Here is a 25,716-nt window from a genome sequence, read left to right on the forward strand (position 1 = left end):
GGTCCGTCCTCCCTCTTCGCCGCCTCCTTATTTGTAGATATATTTTTTTGCTCTCGCGAAGATCCTCAGATCTGAGGCTTTTTGTCCGAGACGTGACGAGGCTTCATGAGACTCGTCATGTGCTTCTTGTAAATGACCTAAAGGAGAAGTGTCGCCTTGTGTCTCCACATCCTGAAACAGACGGCGCTGAAAATAATGCTGCTGTTTGGTTTTCCTGCGGAATGTTTGATATTGAATGCTACATAATATGTTACAACTGTGCAACCACTTTAACCCATTTATCTTCTACTGACAAACTCTACTTCCAGTGGGCCTTAAAGGAGTGTAAAAATGTAAATAGTCTCTACTGGTAAAACTGGGGCCCGCATAACCCTCCGTCGCAGGTAGACGCAAGCATTTTGTATGATGCGGTTGTATTCACCAAAATGTAGTCGTTCAGTTCAACAACAGATAGACATCGAGTGGAGGCACGCACGCACAGACGGACAAACGGATTCTCTGCCCCTTCACAATGTGTACAACTCGATGCGACAGCGACACCGGGCAGCAGAGTTACACTCCTATAATAGCTCTGCTACCGTAGCGTTACATAATTCTCACAGGCTTTTCACTCTTCGGTCAGGGTTGTGTTTCATTGTTGTCACTTTTTAAGGTTCTTCTCTGCTGTTAAGAAGTTGACATCGGCCTCCAGACTGTCATCCCATGCAGGTGCGTCCAGGAGAGATGGCTGCCGGCGTATTAATGTTAGCAGACATCTAAATGTCCTGAAAAAGCGCGCAGCGAGGTGGACTTTCCAGCTGAGTGCACGCTTCACACGGGCCGCATGCCTTCACTGGCCTCGGCGGCTGCAGGACAATGGCCTCTCTCATGAGCGCAGCTCGGGCCCGCTGCATTCTCCGGCTGGAAGCAGCCACCCACAATCCCCGGCTCATTCTTCATGTTGATTGGCCACCGCTCGTCAGAGGCAGCTGCCGCCTCTCATTAATATGCACACCTGTTCTTTGCAGCTTTTGTGCAGCCGGCAGATGCCCTAATTAATTTTGCTCCCATTCTCCGCGCTCTTTTTGGCCAGAATAATACTTTCTCATTAACTCAAAATGTCTCCGATTCCTAACAAATTCTCTCACAATTCCCTAACAAAGAGAATGTGAGCAGAGAAAACTGTGGGGGTCCTCTGTGGACTTAAGAAGGAGGTCCAGACTTCTCCCAAAGTTTTTTAGTTCAATTTTTTCCTGCACTGCTATACATGAGTTTGTCCGCAGGAGCTCACACTCTAATCTCCATATCTTGCTCAGTGCCATCATCACAGCTCACTCCGCATCTTTGATGGCTCCAAACTTTTGCCATTCAGGAGTTTGGGAAGGCCAAGTAACATCTTCAAGGCAAACTGTTAGCTCCTTCTGGGTAAAAACAATATGGCCACCATTACAAAGAAATAGATGAGGCCAGTCCAGACCTCCCTCAGATGGGGCAGAGATCAGCATGACTTTCTCCATAGTGGACATTTATGGTCAGACCTGTTGGTTTACAGTAGCAGGGAGTCTTGGTGTCGGTGAGAACAAGCCCATGTATTGGTTCCTGCAGCTCATAGATGACTTTGATCATTATAGCTGCTGGAGATGACAACGTCCTGTCCGTTTTGGGAAGTGGAAAGCGATTCACGTCTCTTTAGCGCAGCCATACACTTGTGTTCCTGCAAGCGCCATTGAAAGCGGCTGCTACGTGGATGAGGCTTCAGATGTGGATGGTAAATGATCGGTCCTGCTTTTGTAGTGGATCCCAGTTGATCGGTTCTTCCATGGCTCCTGTTATACGAGGGTCTAAATACCCACCCATACTGCGTATCCTATATATCTGGATATGTATGAGATATTAGCAGAGTGTTCTAGAAGATTCCTTATATACCTGTTCCTTCTATGTGGAAGGTCTACTATATTAACACTGTAATGGATGAATACGGTTTGTCCTTGTGGAGAGCGCACAGATTGTAGGGAGTCTTATAGGCTGTGCAATGCTCCCTGGGACTAAAGATATGCAAATGGTAATAGCAGATAGTGAAACACTCTCTGCAGCGCCACCTATTGGAAGGTAGCTTTCCTTTATGACCTTTTAACAGGTCTTGCATATTGTACATTGACTTAAGAATATTTTAGGCAATTACTATTGATATAGGTTATCAGTAGTTGATTGGCGGGGGTCTGCTGCTCACGATCCCTGCCTATCAGCTGATACTCGCTGGATATCAATGTGATAAGGCCAGACGTCAGCATTGGTGATCAGAGCCAAAGGTGTAATAATTGCTTTGCTGCCATTGATTTCAATGGAAGGGAAGTCATCTGTTAAACGTCCATCTCTGGCCACCAATACAGATGTCTACGGGGTCAGCTGATATCGGTGGGGATTCCAAGAGGCGGATCCCCTGCCAATCAACTATTGAGGATCTATCCTGAGAATAGGTCATCAATACTAAATGCCTGGAATATCCCATTCAAGGATAGCCACCTTCCATTAGGTGGCTGTCGAGGCATCTTAACTTCACCCATTTGTCACGCTGTGTCTAATTTCCCATCCTTGCTCCTTCTCCCTCTGATCTTCTGCCTGGGAGTTTGCCGCCTGATGTTTGTTCAGTTCTTGCTCTGTTGACTTTTGGTTTTTGGGAAGATTTGGAGTCGATGATCCCTGACTGCTGGGCCCGCACTCCCACAAATCTGCCTTTAATCTGCTTAGTTTATGAGGTGGCTCCGCTGGGCAGTGTGCTGGTAACAGGTGGTGATGTCGGGGTCACATCTGCTGCACCCCCTCTGTTCACCACGCTGCAGGCCCATTTCATGCTTGCTTTATGAGACACTAAAGTCATATTAAAGGCTTATCGCCTCGAGGTGGATGATATTCCCAAGGGCAATCCCAGATCCTGTTACCTCCAAAACCAGTCCTAACTGAGGGAGCTCAGAGCGTGCAACCAGTGAGAGAATAATACGGCTTCTGTACACAGGGGGGTCCTGCTGACCAAAAGTCATTGGGATAAAACAAGACCAACTTGAATGACCGCTCTGGAGGTTATATCAGTGCTGGAGCGTTATAAGAGGACTGACTGATATCACATATGACCTCCAGAGACATTTACATCATATCAGTACTGGAGCGTAGTAAGAGGAATTGCTGTTATCAGTCACATATGATGTCAATGTCTCTGGAGGTTATATCGATACTGGAGCGTTATTAGAGGAGAGGCTGATATCCGTCAGCACTGGAGATAGAATATAGTAGTGTTCATGGCGGACAGGAGGTTTCTACGCTTTTTGTCACTCATCCCATTGATGAATACTTCGGTCAGCATCAAACGGCTGATCTCAGCAAGCAATAGCTTCTCAGTCTAACATGGCTGATAGCGGATAGTATTGCTTTAAGTACAAGTGTGTGTAATGTGTTGTTGTAAGCAATTCTAAGCCCACTTTCGATCCTTCTCTTGCAGATGCCCAAGTCTGTATATTGGTGATCGTTGCCAGTTTACCAATCCCTGCACCAGTAATCCATGTTTAAATGGGGGATCGTGCCAATATGATATCAGAGGGAACACCGCTTACTTCACCTGCAGCTGCCCTCTGGGGTACCAAGACTCGCGATGTATCACCCGGAAAGACAATGCGTGTCTCAACAACCCTTGTCGTAACGGAGGAACCTGTGATCTGACCACCGATGAGTGGAGCTATAAATGCAGATGCCCCCCAGGATGGACAGGTAGGAAACAAGTGTAGAACAATGAAATGCTCGCTTATAAATGGCGCAGTGAGGAGTCATTAAAGGGGGTTGCACCAGAATTGACGTTTATCACTTATGTGTAGGATAAGTGATGTCTGATCAGCGGGGATCCCTTGTCACCCCCTCTTTCTCACTGCAGGCCTACTGCACCCTTTGCATTGAGGGTGAGGTTGGATGGGATGGCATTTGCGCATTAGCGGTGCACATCCATTTATCTTCAGTGGGACTGCAGGAGATATCCGAGCACTTGTACTCAGCTGTTTGTCAGACCCACTAAGATTGAATGGAGCTGCAGTTGCTCATGTTGGGTGCCACTCTATTCATTTCAATGGGGCTGATGGAAATCACAGAGTAAAAGCAATCAGCTTCTCCATCAGTCCCATTGGAAGATGATTAAAGCGGCACCACACCTGCCCGACCACTAATCCATTGAATTTCCATGTCTCTGGTGGGTGCACTGAGCCTGCTGTGACGAAAAGGGAGACATGAGACCCCTGTCATCTAGGGTTAGTGGAGGTCTTTGCAGGGAGACCCCCACCAATCAGACTTTTTATCCCCTTTTAATATCCTCTTTTCTAACATTTTTACAGGTGACACGTGCCAGAAAGCAGACCCTTGTGCCTCCAACCCATGTGCCAATGGCGGAAGCTGTGTCCCCTTTGATTCCCAATACATCTGTAGATGTCTGGATGGATTTCATGGAGAGACCTGCAAACTGGACATTAATGAATGCAAACAGAACCCCTGCAAGAACGGAGGGGTGTGCGTCAATGAGTTCGGATCTTTTTACTGCAGATGCAAGAGCAGATTTACAGGAAACCACTGCGAAATCCCTTATGTGCCATGCAACCCTTCTCCGTGCCAGAATGGTGGAACCTGCCGGCAGACGGATGACACGTCCTATGATTGCACGTGTCTGCCAGGTAAGTCCACTACGGAGTGTGTGAATGTGACTGTATGTGGAGCGCGGGATCTGGTGCTGTCATGTCTGGATAACGACAAGTGATGGATGATTATGGCAACCGCATATACTGAGGTGTGCGAGGAGCTGGGGCTCTGAAGCTGCGCACCCATGTTCTGTGTCGGCACCAGCGGCGGCTTCTCTTGTGACAGGAAGTATGTCGTTTGTTAAAATGACGACCACTTGGCGCTTCCTACCACAATACGAGGATGCGGCCATTCACGCTGAACTTTTGCCCTGTAACCATGAATTGGACATTTAGAGAAACGAAGAAAAAAAGACTGGTTTTCAGTAGTACAACGCATATCAGTCGCAGCCTTAAAGGTGACGCTAGGAAACAAATGGTGCAGATGTTATAGTAAGGCTTTAAGGAGAACATCTGCGTCCATACTCCAGTCACATCCAGAGCTGCATTTACAGCTACCTGCACCATTAAGCAAGCTCTGCAGATTCTGTAGCAGGAGGAAGCTGTGCAGTCCTGAGGAGCTGTGGGGGTGACCGGGGTGTAGGTAACCCATGATAACACGATAGATGAAGCAAAGGGTTGACTTCCCACAAAAATCAGATTTGTGCTGCTGCATGTTCAGGGTCTCGCTCCGCAGTTTTGGTTGCACTTTTCTGAGGGATTGTTTGCTGGTGTCACAACTAACTGTAACGTTGGGTCTGATTCTAAGACGGAAGACGATAACCCCGCGAACCACGCACCATTCTAGAACAGGAAGCATCAACCTCGCACAAAGCGGAAGTCAGTTCTTCCTCCTCGGCTCACAATAAGTAATAATGATTAAGAAATTCCTTCTGTTCACTCCAAGGCGAATGTAACGATCCATGTTCACCTCTGACAATGGCGGTAACCTCACCGGCACACTGAGGGTTGTGGCCTTGATTGTGTCATCGTGATCAAGAGAAGAAAGTGTATCCGTGGTCGCCTCATGCTTACGGTTTGCTCGGCTGCAGTTTGTTATACTTGGGCGAAGAGCCAGAATGCAACTGTATAAAACTGCTATCTGGTTGCAAAGAAAAAAAACTGTATTATGGGGAGCACTGATCCCTACGCTGATGGAGGGAAGATGGGAGTGCTGATCCCTATGCTAAAGGGGTTGTACCACAATTGACCTATCTGTCGAATAGGTGATAAAAGTCTGGTCCTGGGGGTCTCGCTGCTGACATCAGTTATCATTGTGGGCTTGCTGCACCCACCCGGTGCTGGCAGTTGTGCTTCGGAAGACCGTTTCCGCTGTCTCACGTTTAGTGTTTTCAAGACTTCTTGAGCGTTTTACAAGTTAAGCCGTGAATCATCAGCTATGTTCTCCTTCCTCTTAATTCTGCACCCAGGCATGTTAAAACTGGGCAAACATTAACCCGCTTGGTACTTTGAAGCCACAGATTTTATGGGCTTGTGGAGCAGGTGCCTTCAGCCGCACATGTGGCCCGGGATGGCCATAGATTGAGATCAAAGAGCAGATCACGTGATGTTGGGTGCGTGCGTGGCGGTGGGGCGCGCTGCATCCATCACACCTGGCTTATTACGCCCTTTATTGGGACCCATCACTTATGTTTGCTGGCTGCTGATATACTTTGACTTCGTTATTTCCTTGCAGCTTCAGTCATTTAAGGGTTGGTTCTAACCGGTTTGCTTGCAGGGAGTGCAGCCGCGGATTTAGAAACACTTTCGGAAAGACTTGTTTCTTGTTGTTGGATAAACATGTACAGATCGGATTACGCATGACGGCCTGGCGGAGCGCGGGCAGCCGAACGGCAATGTTGTCACTGTAAACACAACCTGGGATGGGGCAGACATTGTTAGCATTCAGTCCCTCCCGGCTGAAGTGAAGCATTTACATTCTCACCTTCAGGCTTCAGTAGAGATCCCGCTGTTATCAGGCGGTGCGGTAATTTACGTGGTCACCCTGCTTCACACCACTTGTATATGAATGGGCGCAGCGTTGTGATGGAACCGGTTCACACCTACCTGCACCGTGATTTATCGCTTCCACCGGCCCAGTTACCCCGCTGTGTGTACAGTAAACTTACGTTTATTGCTAAAGTCTGTAACATTCAATGAATGATATCGTCACGCAGCCATAAATGTATCATTGTAGCGGAAAATGTGTTACACTTGTATAATTGTATACAGCCTGGATAATTCTCTGAGCAGCACAAATCCCTCTCCCATTCAGATGCTTGTTACAATGTATCAGTCTGGAGTCCAGGATGTTTCATTTACAGAAGATTATCTAGGCTGAGTACATTGTAACAAACCCTCAGTTGTGAGGGAGTATCGTCAGACTCTGGGTGTACACAAAACTGTTTCTATTCACTGATGCCAAGCAGAGATCTGGACAATGGCTAGGAAGTGAAACCCAAAGTGTAGAAAACTTTGCAGAACTTTTCTTCTTCATAGAAGTAAGTCTGCTGAAGGATCGCTCCGCCCGTTGTATGTAATATGTAGGAGGAACACGTGCGCTCGGGGGAAGTTTCCATCACCCAGTCTTAAAGGGGTTGGTCACCTTATGTATAATCAGTACTGGGCAGTAGATATAAGCAAATTACTAATATGATCTAATTAGTTCTGTGCCGTTCTCTTGTTTCACAGAGCCATAGAAGTGGTCCTGTACAGCGCGACTGCTCCTTCCTGAAAATGGCCACTGATACGACCCCATCCATCAGCGTTCGCACCTTTGTGTGCTGCAGGCCCTGATAGGCGGCAGTAGCCTGTTTAATGAGTAACTCACCACATGTCGGTCTTGTGTATGAGCTTCTAACAATCAAGTTGGCGGCGGCCGGCTATCGCAAGTTTTACGACTGGTCCCAGCCGGCCCCTCCCTGGCACATTGATTGCTGCCGGAGACTCGCTCTAATCTCACTTGTTGCTCAGTTTTCTTTGCAAACAAAACAGATTCCATGTAACCATGTGAGAGTGAACCGTTTATTACAAACCCCAGAGGATAAACTCCTCGTATTGTGTACACAGCCACTGCAGCTTCCAAACAAGGCCAGGTTGTAGTAGAAGTAACTTAATCACTCATCAATGACTATTAGTGTGCGTCCCTTACACAAGGCAGCGGCTGCCATCTTGTTCCTTGACACCATGAAACCGTATAACACAAATTTTCTCACTTTTTACATGTTTTTGTGTCTTTTGTAGGGTTTTCTGGACAAAACTGTGAGGAAAATATTGACGACTGTCCTGGAAACCAGTGCAAGAACGGAGGGACCTGTGTGGATGGAGTGAACACCTACAACTGCCGCTGCTCTCCTGACTGGACAGGTAGGTGTTTGTCTATACACTGTGATCCAGCTCGATATAGATCTGGCTTTAGCGCTTCGGCCTTGTAACACCACGTTTTTGCCTCGCAGGCCAATACTGCACTGAAGATGTGGATGAGTGTCAGCTGATGCCAAATGCCTGCCAGAATGGAGGCACCTGCCACAATACCCACGGAGGGTACAATTGTGTCTGTGTCAACGGCTGGACTGGAGAGGACTGCAGCGAGAACATTGATGACTGTGCCAATGCTGCTTGTAACAACGGGGCCACCTGTCACGATCGAGTAGCATCTTTTTACTGCGAGTGTCCACATGGACGTACAGGTGAGAACATATTGTCTGGTATGACCCGTGGAGGCAGCCGGGCATATACTTTAGCCTTTTTCCTATCTGTGTGCATCAGGTAAATGACTAAAGCTGCATCGTCGCGTCTTACTTTACAGGTCTGCTTTGTCACCTGGATGACGCTTGTATCAGCAATCCGTGCAACGAGGGCTCCAACTGCGATACCAACCCCGTGAACGGCAAAGCTATCTGCACCTGCCCCTCCGGGTACACCGGACCTGCCTGCAACCATGATGTGGACGAGTGTTCTCTCGGTAAGAATCCCTTTAGATTGCCATCATTGAATAACACAGTTATACATTAATAGAAAGTTACATTAACCCTTTGTCTGTGCAGGTGCCAACCCCTGTGAGCATGGTGGAAAGTGCATCAACACCCAGGGCTCATTTCAGTGCAACTGCCTCCCGGGCTATACAGGCCCTCGCTGCGAGATTGACGTTAACGAGTGTCTCTCCAACCCCTGTCAGAATGACGCCACGTGTCTGGACCAGATTGGAGAGTTCCAGTGTATCTGTATGCCAGGTGCGTCCATCAGTGATTATAAGACCATTATAGGAGCATGCGCCTCCTCCCTCATTGGGTTCTGCGGCCTTTGAGACTTTATCATATGAACTGTTGCTCTTTAATTTGTTAGGTTATGAAGGGAAGTTCTGTGAAATCAATACAGACGAGTGCGCCAGCAGCCCCTGTCTACACAATGGCAGATGCATCGATAAAATCAACGAGTTTCACTGCGAATGCCCCACAGGTGAGAAAATGGATCAATAGGACAGCGCTGTCTGGCAAGGTTACAGCTAATCTGCACCTGCAGGCATCTTCATTCCATCACTGCAGGAAAATCACACTCATCGGCTGACATACGGCTCCGGATCTGGGCTGATCAGGGTGATGACAAATGTGATTCTCCGTGGGAATGAATGGGCTTCTAGCCGTCGCAGGATTTGGTTGCGCTTGTTTCTGCAACCGGCTCTGTCTAGATAACTGCTGTTCTTTTATGTTGTCAAGAATATACTTTGTAGTCCATCAATAGTCTGATCTGGATATAGTATTTGCCTTCTATGTACCAGTCAGTGCTGCTGCACATGGGCAGGGTATATGGGGGTTGTTTCGGCTCTAGAAATGAATGCCGTGTTCAGACCATAAGCGAAAGTCGTCTTCTAATCTCTGAAAAGAACGTTCTGTCCTGGCATGTAAATAAGACGATGTGAATGCGGCATTAGGGGCTCAGCTCCCTTTCATTCCCAGTGTGAACGATTTCATGGTAGCCTACGGGAGGCTCTCTAAGAGACTGAGGGAAGCACGAGGTTTGGCCCCCATTGTGTGCAAGGATCAGGAAAGCTGGAATCTGAAAGTCATTCTTTAAGACCACTCTGGTTTCTTTGGTCTCGTGTGACCAGGAGACCATTTAGAGCTGGACAAAGATTGTTAAACTGATCCGAGACGACTGTGAGGCTGAGCCGGCTTCATGCTGTGCAAAGACTTTTTTTCTGAATTCCAGCTAAGGCTGGACAGAAATGACTTGGTCTCCATATTGGGTCACTTAGGGCTAGATTGTGTCTGCTGGATGATACCGCAGCAAATCGTCTAACATGTTGACGGACTTGATCTTGCTAAAAAGCATCAGACCAGGCGCCTTGTTTGCTGCCTTTCTAATATGTAGGTGGATTGACTGGACAGACATACATTTCTCCTCATTGCCACGATACTCCTTATAGTCCATGCAGATTCCATAGCAAGGTGGTGAACCCTATTTACAGCTGTATGAAGCAGATCACCTTACAGCTATTGACATTTTAATTACTTGACAGCGTTGCTAATGTGAAGATGTTTTCCCTCCTCTTTAGGTTTTAATGGACACCTGTGTCAATACGACATTGACGAGTGTGCCAGTACGCCATGCAAGAATGGTGCCAAATGCGTGGACGGACCCAACACCTACACCTGTCAGTGCACAGAAGGTAACATACGTGGTGCTTTAGAAATGACCAAAGGGACAAATGTTTTATTTGTCTAGAGGATTAGAAAATCTCCATTCTGCACTGCAGAAACCAATAGAGAAATCATAAAAGGCCCTGGAAAGTGATCTCTGGTGCAGCAGATGTCTGCAGCTTTGGTGTCGCTCCCCATGTGGACAGCAGGGCAGAGGTGTTGTCAGCACACAGGGGCCCAGTCCTTTTATTTCTCCTTTGTGCTTTTATCCTCACTCCAGCCAGAAGTGGAGAAGGGGAAAAAACGCGGGAAAAGTTTGAGGCAGCTTTACAGAATGGGTTTTTTTTTTCCCTATTGCATTGAGCCTGCGAGGAGTGGCTTTGATGACGGGACGATGACATGAGCCCCGAGGGGAGACAATGCCACCATTGTTACAGCGGAGAGCTCACAGCTGAATAACTTCTAATCGCGCTGCTATGAATGGCAGCGAGCGATGAAAAGCGCTTATTTCCACCAAGTGCAGCTAGTGCCGTGCTCTGAATTCTTCTCTCCACGAGCAAATGGAAATGATGGAGACACTTCAGCTTTGCATAGTTAATCACTAAAGCATGTTTTCCCCATGTTACCTTAGTGACAAAGTATCGCAGTAAGACAGATTAGAGCTTTTCTGATATATTTGCTGTCTTCGCACTGATAAAATGTTTAGGAATTCGATCTGTTCTTACAGGACCTGCTGCCACCTATTTCTATATGTAATAAGCATCGGGCAGTGTCCAGCTGCTATAAGGCTATTAACTTGTGATATGGAAGCCGTCAGAGCCCTACAATGACCTTCAGGAGTCTCGGGCATATAGGAGTCCGGTTCTAGTAGTCATGTTACATGATACATGGGGATGGTTTTTGGTCTTTGCACAGCTCGGGGAGACCTAAAGACCCCTTTATGTTCATTTCACTGGGGTTAATATGCTTTAAGGTGTGCGATAGAGATTGCAGGGATCGGCACATAGTTTATGGTGTATGTTGATGACCTGTTTCTTGGGCATCGTGGGTAATAATTTTCTTGTTTGCAGGATTTACGGGTCCCCACTGTGAAGTGGATATAGATGACTGTAAGCCAGATCCCTGCCACCACGGAACCTGTATCGATAGTATTGCCACCTTTACCTGTGAATGCAAGCCCGGATTTACTGGAAGGCGATGCGACACCAACATTAATGAGTGCCTGAGTATGCCATGTCAAAATGGAGGAGAGTGCGTGGACAAGATAAATAGCTACATGTGCCAATGCCTCAAGGGGACCACAGGTAGGGAGGCGTCCATCGTCATCAGGTGGGGGCGACTTGTAGCGGTGACTGATGGCTGTAGATTCTCCTGACGTCTATTCCAAGTGGTTACTGTGCTATACACCTAGAACGAACGCAAACCGGCGGATGGTAGCGCGTTGCAGCGTAATACGTAGGACTTGATGGACTGTGAATTCGAAAATGTAACCTTTTTTTATCTTTTTCTTTTCTTTAGGCTCCAACTGTGAAATAAACTTGGATGACTGCGCCAGCAATCCCTGCGACTCTGGGAAGTGCATAGATAAGATCAACGGTTACGAGTGCGCCTGTGAGCTTGGCTATGCCGGTAAGAGGCCCAGATTGTGAACCAAAGATCCGCAATTGGAGCCTAGCTGCCTGATGTTGGGATAGAATAAGCTCCGAGGATGGAGATTAGGGATTCCACTCTCTTCAGGGTAGAGATCACGTTTCTGACGGCTGTTTGATTAGGGGAGGTTAATAAGATCCTTTGATTACGAGTCCACCCCTGTGGACGGCCCACTGCCCACCTGTGCAAAGCCTATTTTTATGGGACTTTCTAAGTTCCTCATCTGTTCTCTGATCAATAGAGCCTTTATTCCACTAAATAGCTGGTGTGCGCCCCATTAAAGGCCTCGCAGCCATGAGAAACGAGAGTAGGTAACTGGAGAAACGTGATCTGCCAGATGCAGCCGCTTTTAGGAGGCTCCTTTATTCATTTCATTGCGTCTAAATGATCCTCATTATAGGAATGCGAGCCGCCATCTTGAACTTATATTTCATTTTGTAACTTTGTATCCAGGAAAAATGTGTAATATCAACATTGACGAGTGCGCCAGCAATCCTTGCCACAACGGCGGAACCTGCGAAGATCTCATTAACGGCTTTAGGTGCACCTGTCCTGAAGGTTTCCAAGGACCAATGTGTCGGTCTGAAGTGGACGAGTGTAGGAGCAACCCTTGTATCCACGGACTCTGTCGCGATGGAGTCAACGGGTGAGAATTCACAAAGGGGGGAGGTTTCAAGCCAACGAATCCTGCCGGAGTGGCCATGAGTGCTCGCTGGTGAGTTTAGTCGGAAGATGACATTTAATGTCTGTTTTTTAGATACAAATGTGAATGCGATTCGGGCTGGAGTGGAACCAACTGTGACATTAATAACAACGAATGCGACTCCAATCCATGTATGAACGGGGGAACGTGTAAGGACATGACCAGCGGCTACATCTGTACCTGTAAGGAGGGCTTCAGTGGTGAGTGTCGCTGTTCCCATAACTCAATGCTGGTATTGAATAATTAGATTCGGGGCGAACGCTAAACTTCTGTTCTTTTGTAGGACTGAACTGTCAGACAAACATCAATGAATGTGCGTCCAACCCGTGTCTCAACGAGGGGACATGCATTGACGGTGTGGCTGGATACAAGTGTATCTGTATGTTACCCTACACAGGTAAGTCATCCCTAAAGGCAGTGCACTCCTGTAGAGGCTTCTAATAAAAGCAGCGCTGCTGCCGGGAGATTCATTCTGATGTTCGTTGTTATTTTCCAAGTAAAGAGAAGAAAATATTTTGCTTGGAAAACCCCCCTCCGTAGCCCCCTCGTCCCCCTCATCGCCCTGCTCTCTCCAAAAACAATATTGTTTTGCCGCAAACAAGTTAAGACTACGCGATGAGTCTCTTCCAATGATCCTGTCAGAGGTGCTGGGTGGAAAAATTCTCAGTGTTGGAGTATTTGGTGCCTATTTTTTTGACAGTTCTCGGGCGACCAGCCCACAGTATGTGAATCAAGGCCCGGTGGGCGTGTAAGGAATTATTTTGACAGATTTGCAGTAGATGGGAATTGCTGTCCAAGTCAAATCCTGCTTACCGGCTTCCTGCTTCCCTTGCCATTAAAATGGCAATGTGCACAATTGCAGGAAACCCTATTGAATTTCCTGCCTGGCCCCGGTCGCCACAGTAACCTGATGAGGATCGTGAAGGCTTTGGAAAAAGGCCACAGCCTATCTGCGAGATGGCAGTTTATGAAGAAAATAAGTTTCCTACAGTTTTTTTTTTTTTTTCCTATTGATTAGCTGGAAATAAATCTGCCATCTTTAACGGGGTTGTCGAATTGTAATACCCAGCCTTGCCACTTTAGTGAGAACGAAGCTGTTTGCTTCCTGCAGAAATCATCTTGATGCACAAGCTGATCAGAGGGGGTCCTGGGTGACAGACCTCCAGCGATCTTCTATTGATGACCTATCTTGAGGATTTGCCATCAATAGTTTACAACTGGACAAGTCTTTTAAAGGTGTTTTCCGGGACCTGGATATTGAGGACCTATCCTTAGGCCATGTCATAGGTGGAGGTCTGATTCCCATCGATCAACTATTTGAAGGCTGACAAGCACTGTGGGCCACTTCATTGTATACCAGCACTGTATGTTTTGTAGTGGAAGTGCCTGGTATTGCAGCTCAATTCCACTTGTTTGACTGAACCCTGCAGCTTCTTAGAAAACCCCTTTAATTATAGAATGTATGTTTTTAGCTGCTTGTTTTTGTGTTGTAATTCATAAAGCTATAAAACGTGGATATGGAGGGGGCTTATATTAAAAGTGCTCTCTGCGCCTTGCTTTGCTAATGCTGCTCGTGTCTTGTCCCCAGGGGCCACATGTGAGGATGTTTTAGCTCCCTGTGCTAACAGCCCATGTAAAAATGATGGGAAATGTCAAGAATCAGAAAACTTTGAGAGTTTCTCATGTGTCTGTCCGACTGGATGGCAAGGTAAATCTAGACCTGAAATCTCCTGTTTGATCTTCTCTCCTGACACCGTACCCTGATGAGGGAAACCTTACATGTCCTGGAATGCTATGCAGCAGAATCTGCAAATGCTTGGCATTACCTGCTACAGTGAAGCTACATGTACCTGTGTGGTGTTTTCTTCATATGTCACTGCTGCAATCATGGCTGAGCTTTTGTAATGGATACTATGGTGTAACAAAAGACTGATGGACGGCGAGCTGCCTTGTTTGTTCTCGCAGTATTAAGGCCGTCGTAACCTGATACTTAGAAATCCTTTGCCATAGAAACTCCTGCAGCCGCCGCCGTACAATGTGTGATGGTTCAGCTGAGTGATTTGCAGATATTTTCCGTAGACTTTGCTGACCAGTGACCTGAGACCAGCCTCCTATCCATACAATCTTATCACTGTTTTGTTGTTTTTTTTTTTAAACTATTAAAGGACAAACATGTGAGATCGATATCAACGAGTGCGTGAAGAACCCCTGCCGAAACGGTGCCCTATGTCAGAACACGAACGGCAGCTACAAGTGTGTCTGTAAAAAGGGATACACTGGCAGGAACTGTGAAACTGATATTAACGACTGCCAGCCAAGTGAGTGCAATGCTCCGGCCCTGAGCCGCCCCGGGTTCTGCTTCTAGCTTGTGTAGTTTTGGGGGCGATTATGAGAAATTGACTTTCTTTTCTGACCCTTTAATTTTCAGACCCTTGCCACAATGGAGGTTCCTGCACTGACGGCATCGATATATTCTATTGCAACTGTTTACCTGGCTTCCGTGGACCAAAGTGCGAAGAGGATATCAATGAATGCGCTAGCAATCCCTGCAAGAACGGGGCCAACTGCACAGACTGCGTGAACAGCTACACTTGCACCTGCCCTTCAGGGTTTAGTGGCATCCACTGTGAAATCAACACTCCAGACTGTACAGAAAGGTACCGCAGACCCTCGGCTTCTCGTTTTATATGTATTGCAATGAGTGGAGGATCTTGTTGAGTCCTTCTTTACTTACAATTGAATATTCTCCTCCATTCTCATTGTTCGTCTCTTTTCCAGCTCTTGCTTCAATGGTGGCACCTGTGTGGACGGTATAAACACCTTTACCTGTAAGTGTCCGCCAGGATTCACTGGTAATTACTGTCAGTCTGATATCAACGAGTGCAACTCCAAACCTTGTCTGAACGGTGGCACATGCCAGGACAACTTCGGGGCCTACAAGTGCACCTGTCCGCAGGGCTACACCGGGCTGAACTGCCAGGTAGGTAGTGACACTTCTAAGCCACTGATTGGTGGCTCTTCTATAAGAGTGATTATCAGCACTGTGTAACTATATTGCTCTGTTTCTGCAGAACCTCGTACGTTGGTGCGACTCTTCTCCGTGCAAAAATGGGGGGAAATGCTGGCAGACCAACAACTTGTATCGCTGTGAGTGCAACAGCGGCTGGACAGGACTGTATTGTGACGTCCCCAATGTCTCGTGCGAGGTTGCGGCTTTACAGCGAGGTAAGGGAGGGCTCTTACAGACGGTTGCGCTCCACGATTACTTTACTGCTTCCTGCAGCCAAATTCCTTTCACATGCCACATTGTACCGCTTCTTTCACCAGGGGTGGACGTCAATGGTCTTTGCCGGAATTCGGGATCTTGCCGTGACACTGGGAACACCCACTATTGTTTGTGCCAGCCTGGGTATACAGGAAGCTACTGTGAGGAGCAGGTGGATGAATGTACGCCCAATCCATGTCAGAATGGAGCCACCTGTACAGACTACCTTGGAGGATACTCCTGCGAGGTGAGCGCCTCTAAACCAGGGGGCTAAAAATTACTGCCAGCAGAGTCCTCAGTTCACGTGACTCATGTATATGTTATATATGTTTTTGCAGTGTGTTGCTGGCTACCATGGAGTTAACTGTTCAGAAGAGATTAATGAGTGCCACTCTCACCCGTGCCAAAATGGAGGAACCTGCATCGATTTGATCAACACCTATAAATGCTCCTGTCCCAGAGGCACCCAAGGTAAGACTTACTGTAAATATGGATATAATGAGTATTATGGGGACTGTGTAGTTACTTGATATAAATATTTAGTTCCATTGATGTTCAGTTTTTTTTTTTCTTCCTTTTTTTTTCCCCCTTCAGGAGTTCACTGTGAAATTAACATCGATGACTGCAACCCGCTGTACGAAGGACCCAGCCAAGAACCTAAATGCTTCAATGGTGGCAAATGTGTAGACCGTGTAGGCGGATACCACTGCAACTGTCTGCCAGGTTTTGTTGGGGAGCGCTGTGAAGGTGATGTGAATGAATGCCTCTCAAACCCTTGTGACGCCCGTGGAACTCAGAACTGCGTCCAGCTTGTGAATGACTACCGCTGTGAATGCCGACAAGGATTTACAGGTAACAATACCCGGCCTGATCCTCTCCTCCTGTCCGTAGCGAATACCTAGAAAAGCTTATCTGCTGCTTCATTTTCCTAGGGAGACGCTGTGAGTCATTGCTTGATGGATGCAAAGGAAAACCATGCGGAAACGGTGGATCTTGTGCAATTGCAAGTAATACAGAGCGAGGCTTCATCTGCAAATGTCCCCCGGTAAGAAGAGATGAGCAGGATACACAATGTGGTGGATGTATTGCCCTTGTATAAGACTTATAGAAAGAATGGTGCAAAGTCATGGAAATGGAATGAAATGGTGGTTTATAATCAGAGGCTGAAACCCTGACCTAGTCCGGCTCACGCAGCAGCTGGACATGCTTAGGACTGGTTTTCACCCTCTACATGTGAATAGGATGGCTCCCTTTCACTGACAGTAAGCAGAGATCTTGGTGAAGATTTGAAATGCCATAGTGTATTCATTGCAGAGATGTGCATTATATGATGAATACGTGCTTACTATATCGGGGCTTCATGCCATCAGTGTGTTAACCTGTAGGCGATTAATGTCAACTCTTTGGTCTACTGAGGTTTTTTTTTGTTTGTTTGTTTTTTTTTGTAGGGATTTGATGGAGCCATGTGTGAATATGACACCCGTCTGTGTGGCAACCTTCTTTGTCACAATGGTGGCACCTGTATATCTGCCCTCAAGACCCCTAAATGCGTCTGTCCAGATGATTTCACCGGACCCTTGTGTCAGTATCCGGTCAACAGTCCCTGTAATTCACACCCTTGTTACAATGGCGGCACATGCAAATTTGTCACAGAGGAACCTTTCTATCAGTGCATCTGTCCTCGCAACTTTAATGGCCTCTATTGCCACATGTTGATCTATGGCTCTTCAGAGGGCCCAGGAATGGATATTGAGCCTCCCGATCTCAAAGAGGATTGTAAGATAGAGTTATGTGCGGAGCACGCTGGAAATAAGGTCTGCAACACCAACTGCAACACTAATGCCTGCGGCTGGGATGGAGGCGACTGCTCCCTTGATTTTAACGATCCTTGGAAAAATTGCACCAATGCCCTGCAGTGCTGGAAATACTTTAATGATGGCAAATGTGACTCCCAGTGTAACAACGCAGGATGCCTCTATGATGGTTTTGACTGTCAAAACATTGACAACCAGTGCAAGTAAGTTGAAAAAAAAAAAGGTGGTAGGTTGGTGCAAGCAGAGGAGGGCGTGCAGACAGATGTGGGAGTGAGCAGGGGAGGATGTGCTGACAAATGGGAGGGCTGAGTAGGAGCGGGCCTCCTGACGAATGGGAGGGCTGAGTAGGAGCGGGCCTCCTGACGAATGGGAGGGCTGAGTAGGAGCGGGCCTCCTGACGAATGGGAGGGCTGAGTAGAAGCGGGCCTCCTGACGAATGGGAGGGCTGAGTAGGAGCGGGCCTCCTGACGAATGGGAGGACTGAGTAGGAGCGGGCCTCCTGACGAATGGGAGGGGCTGAGTAGGAGCGGGCCTCCTGACAAATGGGAGGGGCTGAGTAGGAGCGGGCCTCCTGGCGAATGGGAGGGGCTGAGTAGGAGCGGGCCCCCTGGCGAATGGGAGGGGCTGAGTAGGAGCGGGCCTCCTGACAAATGGGAGGGGCTGAGTAGGAGCGGGCCCCCCTGGCGAATGGGAGGGGCTGAGTAGGAGCGGGCCCCCTGACGAATGGGAGGGGCTGAGTAGGAGCGGGCCCCCTGACGAATGGGAGGGGCTTGCTAACAAATTGGGTGGAACAGTTAACATGCTGATACAGACATTGTACTTTGCTGCTATATTTTAGCAGATCAGTGTATTTCTAGCTGCTATTACTGACTCTTTATTTTTCAACTTTTTCCAGTCCCCTCTATGATCAGTATTGCAAGGACCACTTCCAGGATGGTCACTGTGACCAAGGCTGCAACAATGCCGAGTGTGAGTGGGATGGTCTGGACTGCGCTAATAATATGCCTGAGAAATTGGCTGATGGCACCCTGGTATTAGTAGTCCTGGTGCCCCCAGAAAAGCTGAAGAATATTTCCGTTGACTTCCTCCGTGAGTTGAGCAGGATCCTCCATACCAATGTTGTGTTCAAGAAGAATGAGCATGGCGACTACATGATTATCCCCTACTACGGCAATAAGGAGGAGTTGAAGAAACATCACATTAAAAGGTCCACAGGGGAATGGTCTGATGCCCCAAGTGCCATCTTCAGTAGCATGAAGGATTCCCTCATCCCTGCCCGATATCGCAGAGAACTCGACCAGCTGGAGGTGAAGGGGTAGGTAGAACATTTCCTTCCAACACAAAGCGGTAAAGACTCAGGATTTACTAGCGACTAACCTCTAAACTCCCCCCCCCTCCCCACAGGTCAATCGTCTACCTGGAAATAGATAATCGTCAGTGTTTCCAGACCACTTCTCAGTGCTTCCACAGTGCCACAGACGTCGCAGCTTTTCTCGGGGCTCTGGCTTCTCTTGGCAATCTAGACCTCCCATACAAGATAGAAGCTGTTAGAAGTAAGTTCCTAAACTTCAGGAGTCCGTGCAATAAAGAATCTCAAAATCATTTTTTTTTTCTCCATGAAGCTTAGTAAATAAAACGCCTTTCAACTTTTTTTTTTTTTTTTTTATCGTTTGACTGGATTTACGTCAAGATCATTAATTCTTTAAGAAGGGGGAAAAGAGAGGGAGAGAAACTGATCAATAGCGTACACGAGGTGGTAGAACCGTTATCTCGAAAATCCCATATAAATCCTCTGTCTTAACAGCTCAATGAGAGCGCAGTGATGTGAAGTTGATTAATCCGTTTTCTTAAAGGAGTAAAGAAAACCAGTCTCTTGATAACGCCTTTTGGGTCAAGAGAGAATTTTAAGGGTAATTTGCAATTCTGATGAGGAAAGGAAAATAATCTTATTTTTGGAATGATTTTCTTTTTTCTGACTATCAGAATTTTTTTTTTTTTTTGTTTTAAAGAAAATTCAGTTCATTCTCACCGTGTCGGCGCTTTGAAATGCAGCTTTAATGTCTGTCTCACCGAGCTTCTCCTGGTTATCTTCAGGTGAAACTGCAACTCCACCGCCCAGCTCTCCGCTCTATCCCAGCTTGGGTGTCAGCCTGTGTGTCTTCCTCGTCATCTTCGCTGCCATTGGAGTTATCATCCTCAACAAGAAGAGGCGCCGGGAGCACGGCCGGTTGTGGTCCCCAGAAGGCTTCAATACAAAAGAGTCAACCAAGAAGAAGAGGAGGGAGCCCCTCGGGGAGGACTCTGTGGGATTAAAGTAAGTGTGGAATGTCTGGACTCTGCTGTATGTGTGCAGACCGTCACGCTTTTCTATTGACCTGAGCGATTTTAGTTTTCATATCACTTGTGTGTTCTGTGCCATGGTAACCATTTCCATTGTCGGGTTTATTGCTATGAATCATCTTGTTGAATTTTGATGTTTTATACTACCTTTTGTGTTTTACCTTTTCTTTATTAAAGGCCCCTAAAAAATGCTGCAGATGGTTCTCTGATGGATGATAATCAGAATGAGTGGGGAGATGAAGAAACCTCAGAAAACAAGAGATTCCGGGTGAGATGACGACCACTTTTGAGTAGTTCATCTTTTTGCATAAGGCAAACCATAGGGATATTTGTGCTGCAGTACTAGTTCTTACATGGTTCATGAGCCGTCGGCATCCTGTGCTGAATCTTGTCTTCTCCCTTAGTTTGATGATCATGTTATACTTCCTGATCTCGGGGATCAGACTGACCACAGACAGTGGACTCAGCAGCATCTGGATGCAGCTGATCTCAGAGCTCCCTCTATGGCTCCAACTCCACCGCAAGGAGAGATTGATACGGACTGCATGGATGTTAATGTGCGAGGACCTGGTAAGGGGGAATATTGTATCAGTGTTGGGAGTATCCATGGGTACCTAAACGAAAATGTCATCTAATGGTCTCTTGTCGTCTTGCAGATGGCTTCACCCCACTAATGATTGCAGCATGCAGCGGTGGGGGACTAGAGACCGGGAACAGCGAGGAAGAGGAGGATGCATCAGCCAACATGATCTCTGACTTTATTGGTCAAGGTGCAAATCTGCACAACCAAACTGACCGCACCGGAGAGACAGCCCTTCACCTGGCTGCTCGATATGCCCGTGCTGATGCTGCCAAACGGCTGCTGGAGTCTAGTGCAGATGCCAATGTGCAGGACAACATGGGGCGCACTCCCCTTCATGCTGCAGTTGCGGCTGATGCTCAAGGTGTTTTCCAGGTGAGTTGTCTTGTTTTTCTCAAGAAATTCCACTAAGATTCAGTGATAAAATGTTATGTTGCCATTTCTGTATAAATAATTAAAGAACGAACAATCTGTGACTGACCCCCTCCAGTCCTAAAGATTTCCACCAGTGATCTGCATGGGAAGCTTCTGACAGTCTGGCGTTGAGATTAATCTTTATCGTTTTTGTTGTTGAACAGATTCTTATTCGGAACAGAGCGACAGAGTTGGATGCCCGCATGTATGATGGCACGACCCCGCTAATCTTGGCGGCTCGTTTGGCTGTGGAGGGCATGGTAGAAGAATTAATCAACTCCCACGCAGATGTGAACGCAGTGGATGATCTTGGTAAAAACATGGACACGATTTCATTCATTAGACCTTATCCCTGTGCATCTTGGGAATTGTTCTAAAATCTGGTCCTTTTTGTTCCCTAGGGAAATCTGCTCTTCACTGGGCAGCCGCCGTGAATAATGTGGATGCCGCAACAGTTCTCCTGAAAAATGGCGCCAATAAAGACATGCAGAATAATAAGGTAAGGCGTTCTAATAACTTACGGCGTTGTCTTAGTCTGCAGTCTGTGACAAAGCGTTCTGCTCTGTGGATGAAGAATAGGGAGATGCATTGCTTCAGTTTTCTAACCTGCTTCATCTGTACCTGCAGGAAGAAACTCCTCTGTTCCTTGCTGCAAGAGAAGGAAGCTACGAAACGGCCAAAGTTCTTTTGGATCACTATGCAAACCGCGACATCACTGACCACATGGACCGGCTTCCACGTGACATTGCACAAGAGCGCATGCACCACGACATTGTTCGATTATTGGATGACTACAACCTTGTGAGGAGTCCACAGTTGCACAACGGTCCCATGGGGGCTCCAACTTTATCTCCAATCTGCTCCCCTAATGGTTACCTTGGAAACCTTAAGCCAGCAGTGCAAGGGAAGAAAGCTCGAAAGCCAAGTGCCAAGGGTCCTGGGTGCAAAGATTCAAAAGATGCTAAGGCCAGAAGGAAAAAGTCTCAAGAAAGCAAGGGTGGGTTGTTGGATAACAGCAGCTCTGGTGTCCTCTCTCCTGTCGACTCGCTGGAGTCTCCTCATGGATACTTGTCGGATGTGTCCTCTCCACCCTTGATGACCTCTCCATTCCAGCAGTCTCCATCGATGCCTCTTAACCACCTCGGCAATATACCAGATACCCACATCAGTATGAATCACATGAATATGGCTGCCAAGCAAGAAATGGTTGGCGGCACTAACAGGATGGGTTTTGAGTCCATGACACCCCGTCTTGCTCACCTTTCCGTATCGAGCCCCAGCACTGTACTTAACGGAGGCTCCATGCAGTTTACAGTGGGTGGCTCAGCAATGAATGGCCAGTGCGACTGGCTGAGGCTGCAGAATGGGATGGTCCCTAACCAGTACAATCCCATGAGAACTAACCTGCAGGGCGGACATCAGCAAACTGCAGCAGCTCTGCAGCACAGCCTGATGACCTCTTTGCATAGTGGTTTGCCAACCACCGCTCTTTCACCTATGATGACCTATCAGGCAATTCCCAACACACGAATGTCCAACCAAACTCACCTTCTGCAAATTCAGCAGATACAGCAACAAAACCTACAGCTTCAGCAACAAAGTATACAACAACAGCAGCAGCAACAACAACAACACAATGCAACCTCTGCATCCAGCACCCATATCGGTGCACCTTTCTGCGGAAACGACATGGCCCAATCAGACGTGCAGCAATTGACGAGCAGTGGCCTTCGTTCCATTATGCCTCAGGATACCCAGATCCTAACAGGCCCTTTGCCAACCACTCTTACACAAGCTATGTCAACCACCCAGTTCCTAACACCACCTTCACAGCACAGTTACTCTTCTCCCATGGACAATACCCCAAGCCACCAGTTACAGGTTCCGGACCACCCTTTCCTGACCCCATCCCCTGAGTCCCCAGACCAGTGGTCAAGCTCGTCCCCTCATTCCAATATATCAGATTGGTCGGAGGGTATATCAAGTCCTCCAACGAATATACAGACCCAACACAACCACATTCCTGAGGCTTTCAAATGAACTCGAGCAGAGTCGTAAAGCGAAGCCCCGTGGTGGCACACTGGCATCAAATAGACACACAAACCTTTTTATATTGGAGACTCGGGCATTCATTTTTTATTTATTTTCCGTATTTCAGCGATGGCCTGAACACTGCCCCTTTTATTTATGTTTTACACGTGAACTTGTCTCATTTTATTTTTTTTTTTATATTCCTGCCTTAAAGTATAAGATATAGATGTTTATTGTGTAACGGCAGAGTCTTTGTATTTATTCTGTCCAACTCCCTTCAGTTGCCAAGAACAAAACTATTCAGCCCCGGCAAGACATTGTATATTGTTAAAGGTGTAAAAAAGCTATATATATTATTAAGTGCAGCGTGCGGGCCCTCACTCCTCATCTGACACCTCCTCCAGTATTACTGTTGGTTTTTAGTTACAACTTTAAATGTACTTTGAACTCCATAAAAACTCACAACTTGTAGAATTATGCAAGACTCGGTCCGACTAGAGATGGCAAGGGAGAGCGGGCAGTACAACTGTCACGATGGACTGATATATTTGGTGCCCAAAACCTTTTTTTTAACTTGTGTTTTATACTTGTAGATATATGTTGTGCTCTTCGTGTTCCCTTCTTCCCTCCATATGTTATAATGGTTTAGGGTTGGTGTCTATACATTTGACATCTTTCCCCGGAGCCCTCGTCCCACCACCAGGGGATCGGCGCCTCGGCGAAACAAACACAAAAGTGATTTTTTTTTGGTACAAGCCTGTGGCATTTCTAAGCTTTGTATATAGAGATTTATTCCTGTACGGTGGATTTTGTTTAAAAAGTCTACGTGAATATTCCTGAGTTGTATCACATTTCAGGTTAAAGGCGCTGCCGCGCTTCTATGCCGCAAACTCTAATCTCACAAAGACATTTCAGCAACAGACGCTCTTACGAACAAATAACGTGGTGATTTACGGACGACGTTCCCCAACCTAAGAGTTTACGATAATATGTAAAAAGCGTATTGCGACTAACTTAGGAGGAAAGTTGAACTCTCTAGTCCCTTCATATGCAGCTCTAATATGTGGAGAAATACCAGAAGCGCCGGATGTCATTTTGTAAAGCGGAATGGAAAAAAAAATAACAGACTAGAATGTAGTGACAATATTGTATCTATCTACCGGCAGAGTCGTAGTTTGCGAATAACGATGTATTTTATTGTATTTTTTTATGGCTTTGTAAACAAAAAATTTTGTTATAATAAATCATATAAAAAAAAAAAAGTTGTCATTCGTTGAAATATTATTAGTGGGAGCGGTGGGGCTGCAGGGCTGAAATCTCCCAGCAAGTCCTGCTTGTTCAGTGTCTGCACAATGATTGTCATCTAAGGTATTGGGGGGTGCTGTGTGGAAAAATGTGGCAAAGTAAGAAAGGGTTAAAAAAAAGTTACAAAATTAGGTGTCAGAATACAAGGGTATTCTGCAGCAGGACAACAACCCCCAACATCCCACCAATGTCATTAAGACCTATCTTCAGTGCACGGAAGAACAAGGAGTCCCGGAAGTGACAATTTGGCCCCACAGAGCCCTGAGCTCACATCATCCGGTATGTCTGAGATCACATGAAGAGACAGAAGGACTGGGGCGAGCCGACATCCACAGAAGATCTGTGCTTCGTTCTCCAAGATGTCTGAAACAACTTATCTGCTAAGTTCCTTCAAAAACTGTGTGCAAGTGTCCCTTCAAGAACTGAGGCTATTTTGAAGGTAAAGGGCGATCACAACAAATATAGATGGGATTTACATTTTTTTTTTTGTTCAGTCAATTTCCATTTTGGTAACTGACAAACTATTAACACTTCTATTACTGAAAACATTCTTACTTTGTAGTTTTTTTCCACACCTGCCTAAGACATTTGCACAGTAGATTTTTGTTTTTTTTAAATAAACCATTCAGAATGCTTTAAAATGCCTGCCTTGACCAGAAGATCCGTGTCAACAGGAACAGACGTGTACAAGGAGCCTGGAACAGTGACAGAAAGGAAGGGGTGGATGATTGGTAGGGGCAGTATTGCTAAATAATATTAGGATAGGTTATTCTCCAATCAGTGGGGTCCGACTCCCTGCACCCCTGCTGATTAGCTGTTTGAAAGGGACCAGGGAACTCAGACAAGCACTGCAGCCTGTAAGGTTTTGGTCCGTCACATGACCTTTCTGCAGCTCTGTGCCATTGAAGTGAATAGAGTGGAGTTGCAATACCAGGTAACCACCACTAAGAGTGCTTTCACAACTGCGCTCGCTCAGGGTTCTGCTGTGTTCAGGGAGAAGGAAAGGGGAATCCCCACAGTCAAACAAATCTCTGAATGGCGTCGGGCGGACCTTCTTGACAATAATGGGTTCTGCCCGCTTTCCGCCCAGCTATTGGACGGAACAAGCGCTGCATGCAGCACGTTTTCTACCAGTATTTTCAGCCACATCCGTGAAGTAACATCTCGCCAGAGACTCCCGACAAAAGTGAAACCACCCTAAATAATGTTGGGATGCTGTACCTGGCATACAGTGAGCAGGGAACCTTCATAGAAACGAGTTACATTCGGGACCATTTCCGATTAAAGATTAAAGAGACGTTTTAAAATGGATTTGTAATCTTTAACTGGATGTAGCTTCTTCTGGGGGTC

General features: G+C 46.8%; 1 protein-coding gene across 1 annotated transcript in view; it reads left to right on the top strand.

Annotated features, from left to right (window-relative positions):
* NOTCH1 (notch receptor 1) overlaps nucleotides 1–24,323 on the top strand; it is a 47,946-nt gene extending 23,623 nt beyond the window's left edge. The window contains exons 3-34 of the mRNA XM_066580247.1: nucleotides 3,473–3,738; nucleotides 4,350–4,682; nucleotides 7,869–7,991; nucleotides 8,081–8,314; nucleotides 8,434–8,589; nucleotides 8,672–8,857; nucleotides 8,970–9,083; nucleotides 10,180–10,293; nucleotides 11,335–11,568; nucleotides 11,783–11,893; nucleotides 12,368–12,560; nucleotides 12,672–12,817; nucleotides 12,901–13,014; nucleotides 14,206–14,325; nucleotides 14,783–14,935; nucleotides 15,046–15,274; nucleotides 15,396–15,597; nucleotides 15,689–15,842; nucleotides 15,945–16,129; nucleotides 16,221–16,353; nucleotides 16,477–16,734; nucleotides 16,815–16,927; nucleotides 17,331–17,899; nucleotides 18,592–19,011; nucleotides 19,101–19,249; nucleotides 19,791–20,010; nucleotides 20,214–20,304; nucleotides 20,441–20,606; nucleotides 20,693–20,991; nucleotides 21,195–21,342; nucleotides 21,432–21,529; nucleotides 21,658–24,323. Of these exons, the coding sequence (XP_066436344.1) occupies nucleotides 3,473–3,738; nucleotides 4,350–4,682; nucleotides 7,869–7,991; nucleotides 8,081–8,314; nucleotides 8,434–8,589; nucleotides 8,672–8,857; nucleotides 8,970–9,083; nucleotides 10,180–10,293; nucleotides 11,335–11,568; nucleotides 11,783–11,893; nucleotides 12,368–12,560; nucleotides 12,672–12,817; nucleotides 12,901–13,014; nucleotides 14,206–14,325; nucleotides 14,783–14,935; nucleotides 15,046–15,274; nucleotides 15,396–15,597; nucleotides 15,689–15,842; nucleotides 15,945–16,129; nucleotides 16,221–16,353; nucleotides 16,477–16,734; nucleotides 16,815–16,927; nucleotides 17,331–17,899; nucleotides 18,592–19,011; nucleotides 19,101–19,249; nucleotides 19,791–20,010; nucleotides 20,214–20,304; nucleotides 20,441–20,606; nucleotides 20,693–20,991; nucleotides 21,195–21,342; nucleotides 21,432–21,529; nucleotides 21,658–23,070 (7,444 nt within the window). The 3' untranslated portion in view covers nucleotides 23,071–24,323. The remainder of the gene's footprint in view (nucleotides 1–3,472; nucleotides 3,739–4,349; nucleotides 4,683–7,868; nucleotides 7,992–8,080; nucleotides 8,315–8,433; nucleotides 8,590–8,671; nucleotides 8,858–8,969; nucleotides 9,084–10,179; nucleotides 10,294–11,334; nucleotides 11,569–11,782; nucleotides 11,894–12,367; nucleotides 12,561–12,671; nucleotides 12,818–12,900; nucleotides 13,015–14,205; nucleotides 14,326–14,782; nucleotides 14,936–15,045; nucleotides 15,275–15,395; nucleotides 15,598–15,688; nucleotides 15,843–15,944; nucleotides 16,130–16,220; nucleotides 16,354–16,476; nucleotides 16,735–16,814; nucleotides 16,928–17,330; nucleotides 17,900–18,591; nucleotides 19,012–19,100; nucleotides 19,250–19,790; nucleotides 20,011–20,213; nucleotides 20,305–20,440; nucleotides 20,607–20,692; nucleotides 20,992–21,194; nucleotides 21,343–21,431; nucleotides 21,530–21,657) is intronic.
* The last annotated feature ends 1,393 nt before the right edge of the window (nucleotides 24,324–25,716 follow it).

This window comes from Eleutherodactylus coqui, chromosome 10 (genome assembly GCF_035609145.1).
Source record: "Eleutherodactylus coqui strain aEleCoq1 chromosome 10, aEleCoq1.hap1, whole genome shotgun sequence".
Taxonomy (NCBI): Eukaryota; Metazoa; Chordata; class Amphibia; order Anura; family Eleutherodactylidae; genus Eleutherodactylus; species Eleutherodactylus coqui.